The sequence below is a fragment of the Pararge aegeria genome, chromosome 3 (assembly GCF_905163445.1).
Source record: "Pararge aegeria chromosome 3, ilParAegt1.1, whole genome shotgun sequence".
NCBI classification, from domain to species: Eukaryota; Metazoa; Arthropoda; class Insecta; order Lepidoptera; family Nymphalidae; genus Pararge; species Pararge aegeria.
The window spans coordinates 9,363,243-9,380,826 of record NC_053182.1 but is presented as its reverse complement, the minus strand read 5'-3'; the positions used below and the strand labels follow the sequence as shown (position 1 = coordinate 9,380,826).

General features: G+C 34.3%; 1 protein-coding gene across 1 annotated transcript; it reads left to right on the top strand.

Annotated features, from left to right (window-relative positions):
- Window positions 1–1,506: 1,506 nt before the first annotated feature.
- Window positions 1,507–16,516, top strand: LOC120637220 (cysteine-rich secretory protein 2-like). Its single transcript, XM_039908939.1, has 6 exons — window positions 1,507–1,614; window positions 5,583–5,695; window positions 7,372–7,505; window positions 7,645–7,790; window positions 13,732–13,926; window positions 16,284–16,516. The coding sequence occupies exons 2-6, from the start codon at window positions 5,605–5,607 to the stop codon at window positions 16,510–16,512; spliced, it is 795 nt and encodes a 264-aa protein (XP_039764873.1). The 5' UTR covers window positions 1,507–1,614; window positions 5,583–5,604; the 3' UTR covers window positions 16,513–16,516.
- The last annotated feature ends 1,068 nt before the right edge of the window (window positions 16,517–17,584 follow it).

Sequence of the window (17,584 nt, the reverse complement as noted above, 5' to 3'; positions counted from 1 at the left end):
AGAATAAATTTGGTTTGATTCTGTCCTTGTTTTATTGCATACCAATTACTGAAAGACACGTTGTTTCGCATCATCATTATTATCGTATGAGCAGGATCTTACAAGTAAATGCAGTGGTCTACTCTATGCTATAGCTCGCCAAAACACTACTACTGTATTCATAAGCGGTGATAGACTAGAGCTAGTGGGTAGGAATTCGGCTCTGCTTTCGGGTCTACCGAATTCGACCTTCAGCACGCACTTATTTATTTCGTTGTTTCTGAAAAATATCTTTTGTGACATGACCGTATGTTTTGGTCTGCCGACTCCAGAAATATTTGACCGCTTCAAAAACACTGCACCGTGTTATAAGTTATGGAACTTAGTTAACGTAAAAAGGGTTTTTTCTGGTTTCTAAAAAACCTTGGTCAATAAAGAGAATGTTTTATTTACTTTATACCTTATAAAGTATTATTTCTAATTTTAAATTTGCAAAGCCTTAAAAAAGGGGCTTCTTATGTCACAGTTAATAACTTATATTACTGTGCTTACCTACGAACTTACACTATATTTTATTAAAAAATTATATTTATTATAATACTTATTATAAATTCTACAGTTTCTTATGACTATTGTTCTAGTTATTATTAGAAGTAATCAGTGCGTGAGCAAGATTCAAGGCGTCAATTCATATTAATCAGTTCTTTATTTATTAATTGACTGGTGTGAGAACATTTGAAGATGCATGAAGTGTTTTAAAAAAAGTACTGCCTACTTTTTAAAACACAGCATAGTCGTTTGAAATAAAATAAACTCAGATGCGGATTTGATTTGTTTGTATAGTCAGACAAAACCGTTTGCCTATTTTTTCAGCTGTAACAAATTCTTCTTTCAGTGATTTTGACTTCATGGAATAAAGATACTTACGAAGCCCCTCGGAGCACTTGTTTTACACATTACCAAATAGGTACCTACTTTAAAATCGTAACAGAAACACATATTTTTTGGCGTTGTTTCAGAAATTAGTTATTTAGAATAGTATTTATATTAGAACTAGTTATTTTTATTCCACTACCACTATCGTACCGCATTTATTGAGTAGGTAATAATTTGAAAACTGTTCATTGTGTTGAAGTTAAAATTTTAATGGGGTGATACGCTAATTAAAATATTTCATAGGTAGATGAATGAATATACGATTTTACATAAGCAGACATAGGGCGTGTCAGTTTTATATAACACCACAAGTTAAACTTATTCACGTGTATAGTTTCTTATTCCATTAGTTTTTGCGCGTACTATACCAGGTACAACTACATGTAAAAGATAATTTTTATATGTAGGAGCACTTTGTAGCAATCGGTACGATCAGCCAGGCGACTCAATTTTCATTTATTTCAATTCCTACACTCGCATGGCGCGGTGGCGAGCTCAATTCAATTTAAAAGTTATTTTAATTATAAAACAGTAGCTATAGTAAAGTATTTTAAAGTTTTGAATAAAACGCATTGATAAAATTTATAATAGTGCTATGAATTAGGTGTGTACAAATTACGGACCTGTCTTTTCGATTTAAATAATAATAATTTTCCTACCAGGATAGGTAGTCCACCAACCAACTATACACAATCAAGGGTAAGTTTTATTATATCGTACTATTAAACCAAAACTAGGGTAAATTAATTGATATTTATATTGATTCACGTTCATTATACAGCTTGCTTGCGACTAGCATCTCAAAACAACGTAATCTCATTATAATTTGAGACACGACAAACCTTTATTACTTCATGCGTTTTTATTTCGTATGATTTTTGGGCATGTTAATGAATTTTCAGTAGAACAATTAATATCTTAATTTAGTTAAAAAAAAAGAAAAGCTCTACATGCATTTCTTAGAGTCTTCCTATCTCTAACGGTTAGGCCAAATAATGCCCGTCTAATAAATACACTCTGTTTTAATAAGTATTAATTAGTAGAGGAACCGAAGAGTGGCGAATTGATTTGTCAACGCTTGTAGGTATTCCGTTTATTGTTCCGAGTATTCAATCGATATCTTTTATTAATATTGTTAGTAAACTAACAATTTTAATTAACCGGTTCCGGGCACTGACCTCTTCTCTCATAATTATGAGTATTTAGAGCTGTAACCCTCCACGCTGATCCAATGTGAGTTGGTGGGCTATTAACGATTATTATCACGTGTTAGTATAATAGTTAAAGAGCCAAAGGGAAGGGCGTACTCACCTCTGATAGCAGCACGGGATAGGACAACACAAATTTTTTGATTCTTGTCTATTGCGGAGATTTTTTTGTGAAAAAGCCAATACTTGAATTTTTAGGGAATCCATAATCAAAAATACTAAAAACTAGACCAACGAGGTAGTATGTATAAGCTGCAGACAAGTTATCTCATATTTAGAGAAAATTCATCAAACAAACACGGTACTTATTATCAACTTATGGTTGTAAATTTTACATATCATCAGACTACCGAGCAACTTTCACAGCGCTAAGTCAAACGAAGTATTAGTGAGTATTTCGGTTGACCGTTTCGGTTGTCGATCGATCCTTCATGGTAGCATCATCATCATCATCACCAAGTCTGTTATCGTTACATTAGGAGGAGAGGGTTCTAAGGCACCGACCCACCACGCTGCTCAAATGCGGTTTGGTGAGCTTTACTATCACCAAAATGAGCATTACCGATTGCGAAACGCGTTCTCTGGACGTGGATAATTTTTAACCTAACCTAACCTCGTGATGGTCGGCTGCTGTTTTAAAATCCAATAATTACCAAACAATCCTTGGACCCAGGATCTCGTCATCCATTGTTCTTCATGGTAAACCAATGAAGCAGTTCATGGTAAGATAGAAACATATGAATGCCTAGCAACTGATTCGAAGAAAAAGCTACGTACGCATAGAATCAGCTGATACGTAATGGTACACCATGGGAAGTAGATTATGCAAGTTGCATAATTTTTGCCTGCCTCATAAAATTTTATAAAACAGTTAGCTAAACTATTTAAATGCATTTTCGTGTTATTAATTTGATATGTAATTTAAAAAGAGTGTACATAGATTATAAATGATGATAAATAGTCTATAGTGATATAAAGATTACAGTAACGTATACCTAGAAGTTAGGACACACAATCGAGTTAGGTAGGTCTAATTTCGAGAAAGAGATGAACCGCCGATTCCACCGACGAATGGGCAGCGTTCGGGAAACTCCATGACATCTTCTCGTCCAAAATATCTCAGGGCCTAAACACCAAAGTCTTTGAACAGTGCTTGTTACCAGTGATGACCTATGGCTCTGAAACGTGGTGGCTAACTGTGGGCATCAGGGTCAGCAGACGATGGAAAAAGCTAAGCTAAGCTTGCTAGATAATCAAATCAGGAATCAGGAGGAGATCCATAAAAGAACCAGAGTAGTCGAAATAGCTCAAAGAGCTAAAGTGGCAATGGACACATAGCTCGGAGAACCGATGAACGTTGGGGTCGAAAGGTGATGAAATGGCGAACTCGCTACAAAAAACCTATGTCAAGCAGTGGACGTCCATTGAATGGCATGATGATGATATAGTTGTGAGGGTAAAAACCTTCTCTCCTGTAAAAGAACGAGGCCTGTGCCCAGCTGTGAGACAATTGACTGAAGATGAAGCCATCATAATGAAAGCTAAGATAATATCTATAAGTGGTCATATATATTTTTAACAATCTATATTTTGCTACTAACCCCATCAGCCTAAAAATTCCCACTTCTAAGCACACATCCCCTCTCTTATAACTTATAGATATAACTTATAATATTATAGAGCTTTGACTTAGTTAGCCGCGCTGCTGGTCCTAGCTCTAGTTGAGTCGTAGTAGAGCTTTTTGAGATGAAGCTCGTCCGGGGAAGTACGATACGGCCATGCTTTTTTTCGGCCGCTAAGCAGCATTGCCGTGTTCCGGTATGAGGATATGGTTGGTAATTTTACAGGCTCAATGCATATGCTCTAACCTTCGGCTCAAGTTGACGGACATGGGCGACCTTTTGTAGGTAGTGTTGCATCTATGCCCTCAAAACTGATGTTCTGTTGATGCAACAATGTTTTCTATAAAAAATAAAAAGTTAAGAATTTTATTTTTAGTTGTACCAATGTTTATATTCTGTACATGCCAAAAACAAAATCAATAAAAAGGAAGAAAGAAAAGTTTACTTAATGAGCTTGCATACGGATACCTATCCTATGCATGTATTTTAGTAATTTTTACGCAAACTTTACACAATCCTAAATCTCTCTTTCCTTTAAGAAAGGCTGTAGTACCTACTTATTAAGCTCATCACTGGAACTTTAATAGGCTGAGAGAGATAAAGAAGTAGTTTGTTTTGTTAGTTATGCTATGGCAAATTGACTTAAGTAGGTAAGAAATGAAGAATGGTATTTTCTCGGTGCTGAAAGTAGGTTAGTAGGTCTTTCTTAGGTAGGCGGAGCCGAAGGTTATTTTTATTTTCAGAGAATCAGTCCAGCTGTTTATACACTTTGTATAACCTAAGTATACACTATATCTATTCTTTTTACAAGTATCTTCCGCAAGGGCTAAAAATAGGGTTATAAATTAAATTAATGAGTTTTTTACTTTTGTGCTACTTCACCATCATTATCCTAAGATTATTTCTTAGTGACCCATTGCTGTGCCGTGTCCAGTAATGGTGCGTAAAATAGCTTATAACAAAGAAGAAAAAAAAAGATGTAGAATTACGATCCTCTAAGCGCAGAGCGGATACTCCTATTTCCGTTGGCAGGCTGTAACGAGTTCTACCCGTTTCTTCTGGTTCCGATGATTAAACACACAGAGATAAATTGTGCGACAGTTTAGTGCCCTCTCTGCGGACTGGGGCTGAAACGATTTTCCTGAAGGTTCAGAACTTTTAACTTTAAAAAATTTGTTGTGTGTTCTAAGCACTTTTTTACATACATAGACACCGATTAATAAGTTGTAGCAATCACGGAAAAACGGTAGTATTGAGTAAGAACCAAATTTTTTATCCAAGCAATATTTTTTATTTTAACAATTTTATTTAGTCCACCAGTCGAAATAAGTCCCAGTGCCCAGTAAATTAAATTGGTAATAAAACCACTGTTACTCTTACTTATTTAATTTAATTAAAAGCAAAGATAAAAAGTTATAGTACATCGGAGTAAATGCAAATTAGTATGAGATATCTATCGATCTACTGTCAAAGCATATATTGACACGTAAGGTCAGGAAATCGTCAGTAAATAAAAGACCATGATAAGTTTTCCTTCTTTAAAAGTTTGCTGGGAATAGTAAATAGGTACTAAAGACTCCAATCTAAGAAGTATGTAAATACTTCAAGATAAAAATTGTCATGTCTTTTACAGCGGGAGTATAGTACACCGGAATCATCGTAAAAGTAGTTATAAATTAACGTTAACTTGATTTACCTCCCTTATTTAGTAATTTATATAAACGGTTATTACAGCTTAAAGCCAATTTCGATTGTCTTTCATTATAAAGTAGGTACATTGTTCTAAAATGAAATTATTTCTTTATATATTTTACTTACATAATTTACGTTGTTTTAGGTTTGCGCATAGGTACTGAAGGATGATATCTGGCACCGTTTGTTGGATATATTTATTCTTTACTTTTAATGTTATAATACAATTGCAGAGTCTTACAACATGGGGAGACCAACGTAAGTAACTATAATTCGGCAGCTGCAGGAATGTATCCCTGTCAGTTGGTTATGTAAAACGTGTATAACAATTAAGAAGAGTTTATTTATTTATCTATTTATTTAAGAGCACTAACAACATGCATATTAATACTGCCTACCAGCGTGGGGTGCAGCTGGTAAAACCTACTTACTCAAACTTGAACGTACTCAAAGAGCCGTCTTAAAAACTGCGTACAAAAACCTTTTCGGTATCCTACTGACAGCCTTTATTCAGAGTGTGGGTTATTGCGTGTTAGACAGTTATATATAAAATCCGTTATACTTCGATTTCATAAGTCCGCAGCCTTAACAGTTATAACGCGCTCACGCCTTCAACGGTGGAAGTTTCCTTTTTTGAGAACGAAGTTTGGACGTAGATTTTACCTGTTTCTGGACCATTCCTCTATACGAAGGTTAACAGAATACTAAAAATTGTAAAAATGTCACCATATAAATGTAAAAAGACACTTGATAAATGGTTAATTGAATCAAGCTACGGAGAAAAAGAAAAAATGCTCACAATATTAGAATAAATATAACATACAATAAACACACAGAGAGACACACGCATGCACACGCATGCACACACAAACACAGTCATACACACACATCAACACAATCATACACACGCACACACATTGCACCCATTAAAGAACAATTTTTTTGTCATTATTGCTTTTTTTGTGTTTTTGATTTTTTTTTTTTTTTTTGATTATTAAGTTACCTTTATTGTATTCAACCTGGAAGGAAGTGATTTCCACGACACAGGGAATCCTAGTGTGGAAATGACAGACTTTATCTGTATTCTTTGGATTAAACATAGCAAGAGTTGTCATATCCTTGCTATTGCACAGTATATTTATAGATAGGATGCCAATGTATAGGAGTTCGACTTTACTTTCAGGGGGCAGAGTTCAATTCCCAGCTCCTCTAACTTTTTTAAGTTATTTTATGCGCGTTTTAAGTAAATAAAATATTACTTGCTTCAACGGTGAACGAAAACATCGTGAGGAAACCTGCATGCCTGAGAACTCTCAGTACATTATGTAGAACTCTACATAATGTTCTCAAAGGTGTGTGGAGTCCACCAATCCGCTCTAGCCAGCTTGGTGAACTACGGCCTTAACCTCTTTTCTTTCTTCCTAATTGTGGGGGAAGACCCGTGCCCTGTAGTATGCCGGTAATGGGTTTATACGCTGTTTGGTATATGGTTTAATGATCAAATCATGCTTAAATAAATATAAAAAAAAAATTTTTAGAGTTCAAAGTTACGTTATCCATTAATTCACGACCTGTCATGAATGAATTCTTTCAACTGCCTAACAGTGTATTTTAAAGCAACTAAGTACGAGTTGAACCTGCACCCGAAGGGTTCCGAAGAACACACACACTTTCTGTGATAAATGCAACTCCAACATATTATTATAGTTAACAAGATATGTCCCGGGTTTCGCTCACGTGCACTTTATCTAGTGTTGTATCATAAGTATTACTTCGATATAATATTGCCTATATCACTCTCCAGCCCATAATCAATCTCTTTATACACAAGATCACGTCAGTACGTTGCAGCGTGATCAAACGATCAAAACTTTTTGATTATATTATGTTTAGTTGTAAAAAAAATGCTAAAATTACTTTAACTACTATTTCAGAACTGTTTCCACCTAACAAGATACCTGATGATGGATTAAGCCCCCGACGATCTGTAGTAAGACGTAAAATCGTGTTGTACCACAATTTTTTCCGCACGAAAGTTCGACCTACTTCTTCTAATATGCTTTTAATGGTATGACTAAGAAACTTTAAAGAAATATAATTTAAAAACAAAGATTTCGTTCAAAATCTGCTTAAAATTTTCTTATATACTTTGCAATTTTACTATGTGAAGTACTATAATTTAATTTAAAATGTTCATAATATTACAGTCATGGCATCCACTTGCTGCTCAAAAGGCACAAAAATACGCAGAACAGTGCATTTTCCTAAGGCACAATGACCCTAAAGAAAACGCGGTACCTTATCTTGGCAATTGTGGGCAGAATCTCTTTGTATCAACGCATAAAACGCCTTGGTAAGTTTTCATCTGTGTTTAATTATAATATATACTATACACGTTCTTTAATGTAATTGGGTAATTTTGGGCCTGGGTAATTTTTGTTAGTATACGTTAAAATTTACTAATATTATACGAAAATAATTAAAGTTTCGGAAAAGTTTGTGAACTTTAATAAACTATTTCTAACCTCTTGTTTTGCTCTTGTTTGCTTAGTAATTCGATTTTTCGATCGAATCTCTGATATATATAAACGCTTATATATATCAGAGAATATATATATATATATATATATTTATAAAACAGTACTTTTATTATTTGGAATGCATTGTAATGAATCCATAATAATTATTATTTTCTTTTATTGTAGTTCTCTTTATTTCCGGTTTAATATCTACCTGATATTATTAGTTTACCTGCTAGTCTTCCGGTTTACATAATAGTTATATATAAATTACATTACAGTAACTAGGTCTCAATAACATAATTATATGTACAGAAACTCACATAATAGGTATAAAATGAACAAATAAAAGCCTGTAAGTAGGAAGTCACATAATAAAGCTAGTAACTGGGCAGCCAATTTGAATTAAACTATTACAAAGGGCAAATTATCATTACCATGTCAGTCTGTGAAATCTTTAATAAGGTATTCACGAATCCCTCATTATCCTCGAAGCAAAGCAAAGAGGTCGTGACGTGAGAACTTGAACACAACGGACGGACGAGGAAATATGCGAATATCAACAAAAAATAAGAACAAGTACGTACACTGCGTTATAAATATAGCTTTATATCGTTCACAAGAACATATATTTAGCTTAGGTATTTAGCCTTGAGGTAATTAACATTATAACCTAAATGGTTGCTTGTGTGTTGGTAAAACTTTATGAACTCCAGTGAGATTCAAAAAATAAATAACCCAGAAAAATCTCAGTTAGTTTTAAAATTAATTTTGGTGGTTGATTAGTTCGTCTTAAGTTCTTTCTCTTTCTATACACAAACAATTTCCTAGACCGCTTTCGTGGTCAATCTCCAGAGAGATTTTCCAACTATATGCGGGTGATATTTTGGCAAACTGACTTGACGTTTAACGTTTAAAAGTGCTTATAAACTAGCCCTACTTGAAATAAATGAATTTTGAATTTTTGGTTTAGAATTTGGGTATTATAGTGCACTAGTGTGTGCGCAAACACAGGTGTTTAAACAACTCATAGTCCGATGGGTCAGCAGATTCACGAGCACGATCTTAAGGGAATCAGGCGGAGACGGATGACCAACAGCTCTCAGAGATACGGAGGGGTGGATCACCGCCAATTTGGAAACTGCGGGCTGGAATAAAGAATTTTTTAGAAGATTGTCTTTATTGTGTCTCATTTATAACGGATTCTTATAATAAGGAACGGTAACAACAGCATTAGTTAAAAGCTGTGTTACGGCTATAAACGCCGACCTCCGGGTTTGCTTTAATACAAAAAGACTAAAACAAAGAAAATAAGAAAATAATAGAACTAGCTATAAAAATTAATACTTTCTTACAATTTTAATGAACGTGTGGCTGTGTATAATGTAAAATACTGATTTATACATGAAATAAAAGAGACAATGCAATACTGCACATGTGCGTTAGGTGTCTTTTTTCAATAGGCGGCATATTATGTTTGTGGTCGACAGATATGGTGTTGGCAGCGAAGTTTCTATGTATTCGTGTACCCTTATGATTAATTCATATTCGCATTGTGGCGAACATTTCTAAGTAATATTCAAACGCAACTTGTATTACCATGTTATACCCACTTACAAAAAAAGCTTCTTAATTTACATCGTGCATTCAAAAGGGACAAAAAATAATTTATAAAGAGGTAAAGTTTCTGACACTGCCGGGGGTAATCTCTGGCTCTACAGAACCGATTTTGAAAATTCTTTCACAAACATAAAGCCACATTCTTTGTGAGTGTCCTAGGCTATATATCAACTTGAAAACTGAGAAGACTTTTCGTGGTAGTCGGATTTGCAAAGTAAGTCGGAGAAAAGACTGTCGAACGAAAACGTTTCTTACGAACGCTGCCTTAACGATGATATACGATTGAATTCTATAGATAAGTTGTAGAGCTTGATAATGCCTACAAAAAAGACCACAACAGCATAAGTATAACTTTTATATTTAAGTAAAAAAAGTGATTTTTTATATTTAAAAAACAATTAAAACGTTAGGTTATTTTCATTGGGCATATTATAAAAAATTATGAATTCCTATCAAAATATGTAAACTTATTGTGTCAAGTATTGAAACAAAAGAATTTTCCTTTTACTGCGTATAATTTGGATGAATGGTTAAAGAAACAATACGAGATAGGTACAGAACCGAAATGTCGTAATATTTTGAGTGGTATTATTTCTATGAGACTGTTTTTGTTATATATTTAACATGTCAATCTATTTGGAAATAATATGTTTGGTTTATATTGGGTTGGAACTCCTGAAGGACCGTATAATTTTTTTGTACCGAATAATAACATTACATATTGGATAAAAGGCGGTGTTACTTTGCGGAATTCCGTGATATATTATGAAAATAAGCTTAATTTGTTATACTCCGCGAAAAGCGGAAGAATCTGTGTGGTGTTATTTATGATTTCTAAAATATTATTATATATATATATATATATATAGTCTGTGTATCTATGTAATCCATAATTTATAAAAACAGTAGTTACTCAGTACTAAACGAACCACATTCTTAATTTTAACACGAAAAAAATATCAATGAAGTGGGCACGGCTAAATTATAATAGGGGAGCGGGGGGCACGTTGTTACAATTTTTAGATAATTACCAATATCACAAAAACTATCAAATAATGGATACATTTGATTGCTTTTACCGTTAGTATGTCTATTCAGCTAGTAAAATATTATTGGAAAAATATTAAAATTTACGTAATTTTTTTCACAATGGACAATTAATCAAATAAGTCGATTGTAACAACTAACCCCTGACTTGGGGCTATTTGTTACAGCTTCGGGGCACGATGTTACAGTAGGTAAATAAACAAAATCATCGATGATAAATCAGTTTTTTTTAATTATTTCAAAACGTTATGAACAAAAGAGATCATTTTAAACAGTCTTATAACATTTATGAGTAATTATAATATCTATATCGTAATTTTGAAAATGATCCAAGAATTTTAAAAATTCTACTTCTGTCATCCATCCTGAAGAATTGCCTGCTCCTATCGCTTCTGATAGTCCAGCACGAAGAAATAGATCAGTGTATCGTATTCTGGGAAAAACGAACATCGGCGGCACTGAATTTCCAGCAGCATTTATGGCACATGCAAGCGTTACAAGTACTCCTCTTTCGGCAGATGTGATCGCACCGACCTGTTTTTGACCACGAGCAGCAACTATTTTTTTAGGCTTCTGTACCGTTGTGACACTCGTTTCGTCAACGTTCCATATGCGTGAAACAGTGAATTCATATTTTTGGAATAAGAATTGCAGTTTGTCAAAAAAGTCTTTAACGTTGGTTCTGTTGAATGACGTTGCTCTACTCAAAGATGTAGCTTCTGGTGTTCTTAGAGATAGTTGAGGATTTCTGTGCATAAAACTTTTAAACCAGTCCGGCCCAGCCATATTATTTTGGATCCGGCTGGAGAGAATATTTTTTAAATCGAGTTTTACTGCACATTGGTAAGCTAGTTTTCGGACTTCAGTTGGTAGTAAACCAAAATATATTTCTGAACTTTTGATTAGATAAGAAGCTAATTTATGTTCGGCTTCTTGTGAGAATACCAATTTAGGTTTAACGTAACCCAATGAACAAGATGTTGTTTTTGTTTTTTCTGACATACCTGGATAAGGACATCGGACACAAATTAAACATTTCGCTTGCTTTACGAATGCTCGTTTTATTCTGCAGTACTTCTGCCGCAGCAGATTCATAAACTTCTTTACTAGTTGTACCTCTTTCCGTTTTTCTTTTGTAGTTTCTCATTCTTAAAAAAAAACAATGAGTATTTAAAATTTAAAAAATAATTTAAAGATGAACCATTGTTTTAAAAAGCAAGGATGCGCCCGTCGGAACGAAAGCTTCAATTTTTCGCCATACTAAAGAATACTACCGCCTTTTATTAGAATTTTTAAGTACAACGTAGTAATTTCTAAATGATAGTCAATGAGATGAAAGGTAATACAAGGTCTGAGGCAAGTTGTTACATGTAACAACTTACCCCGAAAAATTGTAACCACCTGCCCCATGGTATGTTTTTCAATTAAAATTAAAATCGCCATTAGTGGATATCAATAGCAGAATAAAACGATATTGCAAATTAAAATTAGATACATTATGAACGTTCGAGGTTAAAAAAATTTAGAGAATAACAAATATAGACAGCAGGAATCAAAAATTTCGTAAAGGATTTTGTTACTTACTTGATCGAAATCGAGACACGTTCACACAACCTAGCTGCTTGCCGCTCGGCGGGTCACTGATTGTTTTTATGCAACGTACGATGTTATAAGGAAACAAATGAGTCCACTTACGTCTACCAAAGAGTTCATAATCCCGGTAAAAAATGCGTGTAACTTGCATGCTTCTTACCCCTGTAACAACGTGCCCCCCGCTCCCCTATAAAGCTTTCGAGTTTGTTTGTTTGAACGCGCTTATTTCAGGAACTGCTGTTTAGAATTGGTTTTTTTTTGGGTTGGTAGTTTAGGCTTAAGTTTATATAATATCGCGGTACAACCAATAGCTACCACGACCACGCTACGGTCATCAATGAGAATTGTTGCAAAAGCAGCATAAAAATATCCTTTTTGAGAGATTCCGATACGTGCGATGCGTGGACGGTAAACGTTACGCTAAAACAACATAACAACGCTCTAAAAACAGTCCGCGACAACAAATGGCTATTTTTTAAGGTTGACTCACACGCGCACAAAGTCGCGAGGGACCGCTAGTAATTCAATAATTTTAAAAAGTTAGTATTATTCCAGTTCGCCCAGTTAAAATCGGCAATGGCAAAGTGGGCAGTACTGCAAATTCATTTTCGGAAGGCGGATTTCGAATCCTGGCACGCATCTCTAACTTTTCAAAGTTACGTGAATTTCTAAGCAATTAAAATATCACTTGCTTCAACCGTGCAGAAAAACGTGAAGACATCTGCATGTCTGAAAGTTCTCCGTAATGTTCTCAAAGGAGTCCACCAATCCGCACATGGCTAGCGTGGTGGACTGCGGCCTTAACCCCTTCTCATTGTGAGACCCGTGCCCTGTAGTGGGCTGGTAGTGGGGTGATATGATTATGATAAAGATTATTTAAGTTTACCCTTGATTTCACTCTTACGCGGGCTAGCCTATTAGGGTGTGGTAGTTATACTAAGAATAGTAACACTAGTAATTTATAAAAAGTAAAACTATTAATTTATTTAGACAAGGGTTTTTTTTAAATGTTATTATAGTTTTTAGGTTACTTTAAAATTAAACCATAACTAACATTTCGTGTAACAGTAAATGTAAAAAAAATGTAATCCCCTCTAATTACGTGTATGTGTGTGCTTTTATTGTTTTTGGTTAAATATATTTTAGGACCATAAACTTTTTTTCGTTGATATAGTAATCTTTGTCCTAAATAAACCTGAAAAATGTTAACACGGCTGACTTCTGATTATTGATTTCTTCAAATAAGATCGTGCAACAAAAAAAAAACATTTACATGAATACCACGGACTTAATATTCCCGTTTAACTGGTTTTTCATATTATTTGATAAGTGAAGAGAGCTTTGTATTTTAACCATACTAAGCGCATAGTTTACAAGTAGTACAGAATGCCTATAATCGTTTGAATTTTGATCACTATGTGACCTCTAATCTACTTAAAAGCAAAGGTATCGAGCGTTTTGATTTCCTTTTTTTTGTTTAGCATCTTAATTCATTGGTTGTGCTTGAATTTCTAGGTTCTTTGCGCTTAAGTCGTGGTTCCTGGAGTATCAGAACTTCACTTATGGATTACCAGTTCGTGACCTGAAGGCTGTGGGGCATTACACGCAGATGGTTTGGGCCACGAGTCACAAGGTTGGCTGTGGAGTGACACATTGTGCTGGTGGACCGTGGGGACAATTTTATAACTACGTGTGTCATTATTGCCCAGGGTATGTTATATCATTATTATCATTATTCTATTTTTATATAATTTTATCCATGCCTTGGAGAGCGGTTGGTCCCGGTTATTGTTCCTGAGATGCGCTTATTCTCTCTGTCTCTCAGAGGATCATGATGCTGATGATATTTTTATCACAGACAAATAATAAAATAAAGAGATTTTACTGGAATATCGTTTCAGTTAAATCTCTCTATTTATATATATATATATGCATATATGCATAACTTAACATCGTTATTAAAACTGTTGCTGTAAAAAGCGTTTGTGTAGCTAGGCTTATCTTTTGAAACGCTGAACCTACATTTTATTTGCATGCAACAGTATTTTATTAAGAATGCAGTTTTTAATGAAATACAGCATACGCTCTAAAATAAGTACCTGTTAAAATTAATTCTGTAACAAGAGCATCTAAAACATTTAAATAAAACCGCTTTGAGTGATGGTACTAAACTACCTGGACTCCCACGAATCGGCATTTTCTATAATAATATATTTAATGTTTAAATAAGTAGGGAGGTATAATATCAACTGCTTTTCAAGTTTCTGTGTTTACAAGTAAATTATGCACGATTGGCACCTGTCGAATCTTGATGGTACATACTTAACTATTGTTGTATGCACCTATTTATTCAAATCTTTTGTCAATTAAAATATAATGTTTTGTATTATTGAGTACTTTACATTAGGTAAGGTGTTACAGCTGGTCCCACTATAAAATATGTCCCTACACTTTACGTTATAAAAGAGCCCACATATAGGCCCACATTGTTTCTTGATATAATTTGATTATTATTCAATTATTTCAATTGGCAATACAAAATTGTAATAACTAGTAACGTTATTGTGCCACATCATATCAAATTCCAAACAGCGTCATTCAGCGTCATTCAATTAATCATTTGTCACATTAATATTCAATCGCCAAAGAATCTCTGAAGCTATGAAATAAATTAAAAGGTTTGAAAGTTTTTGTCTTAAGAATCAGCCCTAAATTATAACAGGACTCAGCAGAACGTTGATAAACATTTTTTTATTTTCTTAATTTAAGTAACGAAATTATCACTTGGTTTAAAGATGAAGGATAATCATCTTGGAAGCCCACATTTGGCCAGCGTGGTAGCGACTAAGTACGGCTAAAAATCTTTTTATTCTGAGAAGAGACCCGTGCTCCGTAGTAGACCGGTCATGGATTTATAATGATGCTGATGACGATGAGAAAATTTGTCATGTTGGTGACGCACAGTTCAGTAAGAGTGAGCTGGTCGCGAAATATGCAATGAACTTATCGGTAACATAAATCTTAGTACCTACGCGATACTGAGATCTTTCTAATTTTTATTCAGAATGTTTGTTGTTTCTTTAATATAAAGCAATAAAATTAAATTGTTAATAGTAAATTTCATGAATGATACAGGTTCGAAAGTAACATATTAAATCAATGTACTTACAGGTTTATGAAGTAATATTCTACCGCAACACATATTATATATGTTTCATTATTGGACGTAGACTAATGTCTATGTCTTATAATTCGGCTCTATCTAAATTTTTAAACTTAGAGACTTTTATACAACAAAAGCACGTAATAAACCGATTGAACTACCTACCCAAAATAATGTTATTTTACCCAGTTCACCTAATTAAATTAACCTGCTCTATAAACTCCAGTTGCGACCAAATAGCAGAAGATGACTAGACGACTAGAACATATTACAAACACTTTGACATTCTACGTTTCCTAAAATTACATTGATTATTGTGCTATTTATTCCATTACCGACTTGACTTTGTCTTATTCCTCAATCTGTGAAAAGTTATTTCGGAGAAGGCTCAGCCCTTCAAAAGACTAGCCTGTTAGTGTTACAAGCCTATTATTTCTAAATCAGAGACGTACTGCATTTAGCATTTTGATGGTCTTCATTTTTATTTATAACGTAAATATATACGCTCTAATATTTGTTTTTTTTTATACTACTTTTTTAAAAGTAGTATGCCTGTTTGATGCAACTCTACCTCATAAAATATATTCTTTAATATTAAAGAAAAAGTTTATTTTTTCTCTGTATGGGAAGGACAGTCTATCTTTCTAAGATAGACTTTGATACTACAAATGGTTCATATTATAAAACATAAGTATAACAAATGTTGCTTAAACACAAGGTTTGTTTACCTGAAAAGGTTCTGAAAAAAAGTTGAACCTTAAAAATGCAACAATTATTTGGTTTATATTAAATCTAACAATTTGCGGTTTCGTCGGCGTATTCGTCAAATAAAGTTTAGCTTTACCATGACAGTTTCAAGAACACCTAAGACCCAACCTCTACTTAAGAGTAACGTTCGTTTCAGAGGAAATTACGACACCATGCTCCAGTACCCCTATAAAACGGGGAAACAATGCAGTGACTGTCCAAACAACTGTATCTCCGGCGCCCTCTGCACGAACTCTTGCCCTGTCAAAGACCTCTTTTCAAACTGCGACTCCTTGGCCAAATTGCCTGGAGTTTGTAAGCAAGGAACGTGTAATGCAACCTGTGTTTGTGGTGATGAGAAAATACACAAGAACTACCCCTGGTAGTAGGTACTCTAAATAATAATGTAGTTTATATAATTATGTAAGTCTGTAGTATTACAGAACTGTAAATAAATGTGTAGTTATATTGTTTTATATTTTTCTTGTCGATTAAACAAACCTTGCCCATTATTGCCCCTCGTAGCCTCACGATGATCGACTTTTTTATTAGTATTAGAAAACAAGGCACATAAAAACAATACATACTAGTCTATAAATGCTCTATACTACTGAATAAATGAATAAATGAAAACAACCGCCTCGTTGGTTTAGTAGTTCAGAGTTGGTATGTTTAACTAAGGATCACGAGCTTATGGGTTCGATTCCCGTATCGAGTCAAGGACTGTTAGACCATATTTGATATTCAAAATATTAATACCAGCCTGGAGTAAGGAAATTGAAGATGTCCACTGCCGTGCTTCGGAGAGCACGTTAACCTTCCCAGTTACTTACTATCACTAGCATGTATTGTGATAATAATGGTTGAAGCTCGGCAACTCGCATTGGAGCTGTGTAGTAAGCTCTAAAAATCTCTGTCCTGTGAGCCTGGCTCTCCTGTGACTAACAATATAAAAATTACTAAGTGTAGGTACCTACATCAATATAATAAAAATAATCTAAACAAAGAAGGGATTTTCAGTCTTGTTTTCCTAGTTTTGGTAAATGATGCCGTCCGGGCCTAGTGGACCAAATTTTTGACTCAGTAATACAAACACAATCTTACAACGGGCCTGAACTGTGCGTATTTATGAACTAAATTAATTTGACATACGCGACGGCTTCTTCAGAAAAATGTCCTATCAATTCAAAGGAAAATTCGCAGCACCCATTGTGTTCTAATATTAGATAATCATAGGTGAACTTTAAGCAATTTGTGACATTACGTTATATAATTTATTTCTTTGAAGAGAGGGGCGAATAGTCTCGAATACAACAGGTGAGTCAGCAGGTGGGGTGTGTGACGGCGCGGAACCAAGCATTACGCTTGACGCTCTCTTATCCTATTTTATTTCATAAGCATTTTAACTTTGGACCCATTATAACGGCCAACGGGATAGCATTTAAAAGAATAAAAGTG

Excerpts from the sequence above, each read along its gene's own strand:
- LOC120637220 (XM_039908939.1), top strand. The coding sequence starts at position 5,605 with ATGATATCTGGCACCGTTTGTTGGATATATTTATTCTTTACTTTTAAT. Across the intron at positions 7,506-7,644 it reads CTTCTAATATGCTTTTAATG|TCATGGCATCCACTTGCTGC; the intron begins GTATGACTAAGA and ends ATAATATTACAG. Across the intron at positions 13,927-16,283 it reads GTGTGTCATTATTGCCCAGG|AGGAAATTACGACACCATGC; the intron begins GTATGTTATATC and ends CGTTCGTTTCAG.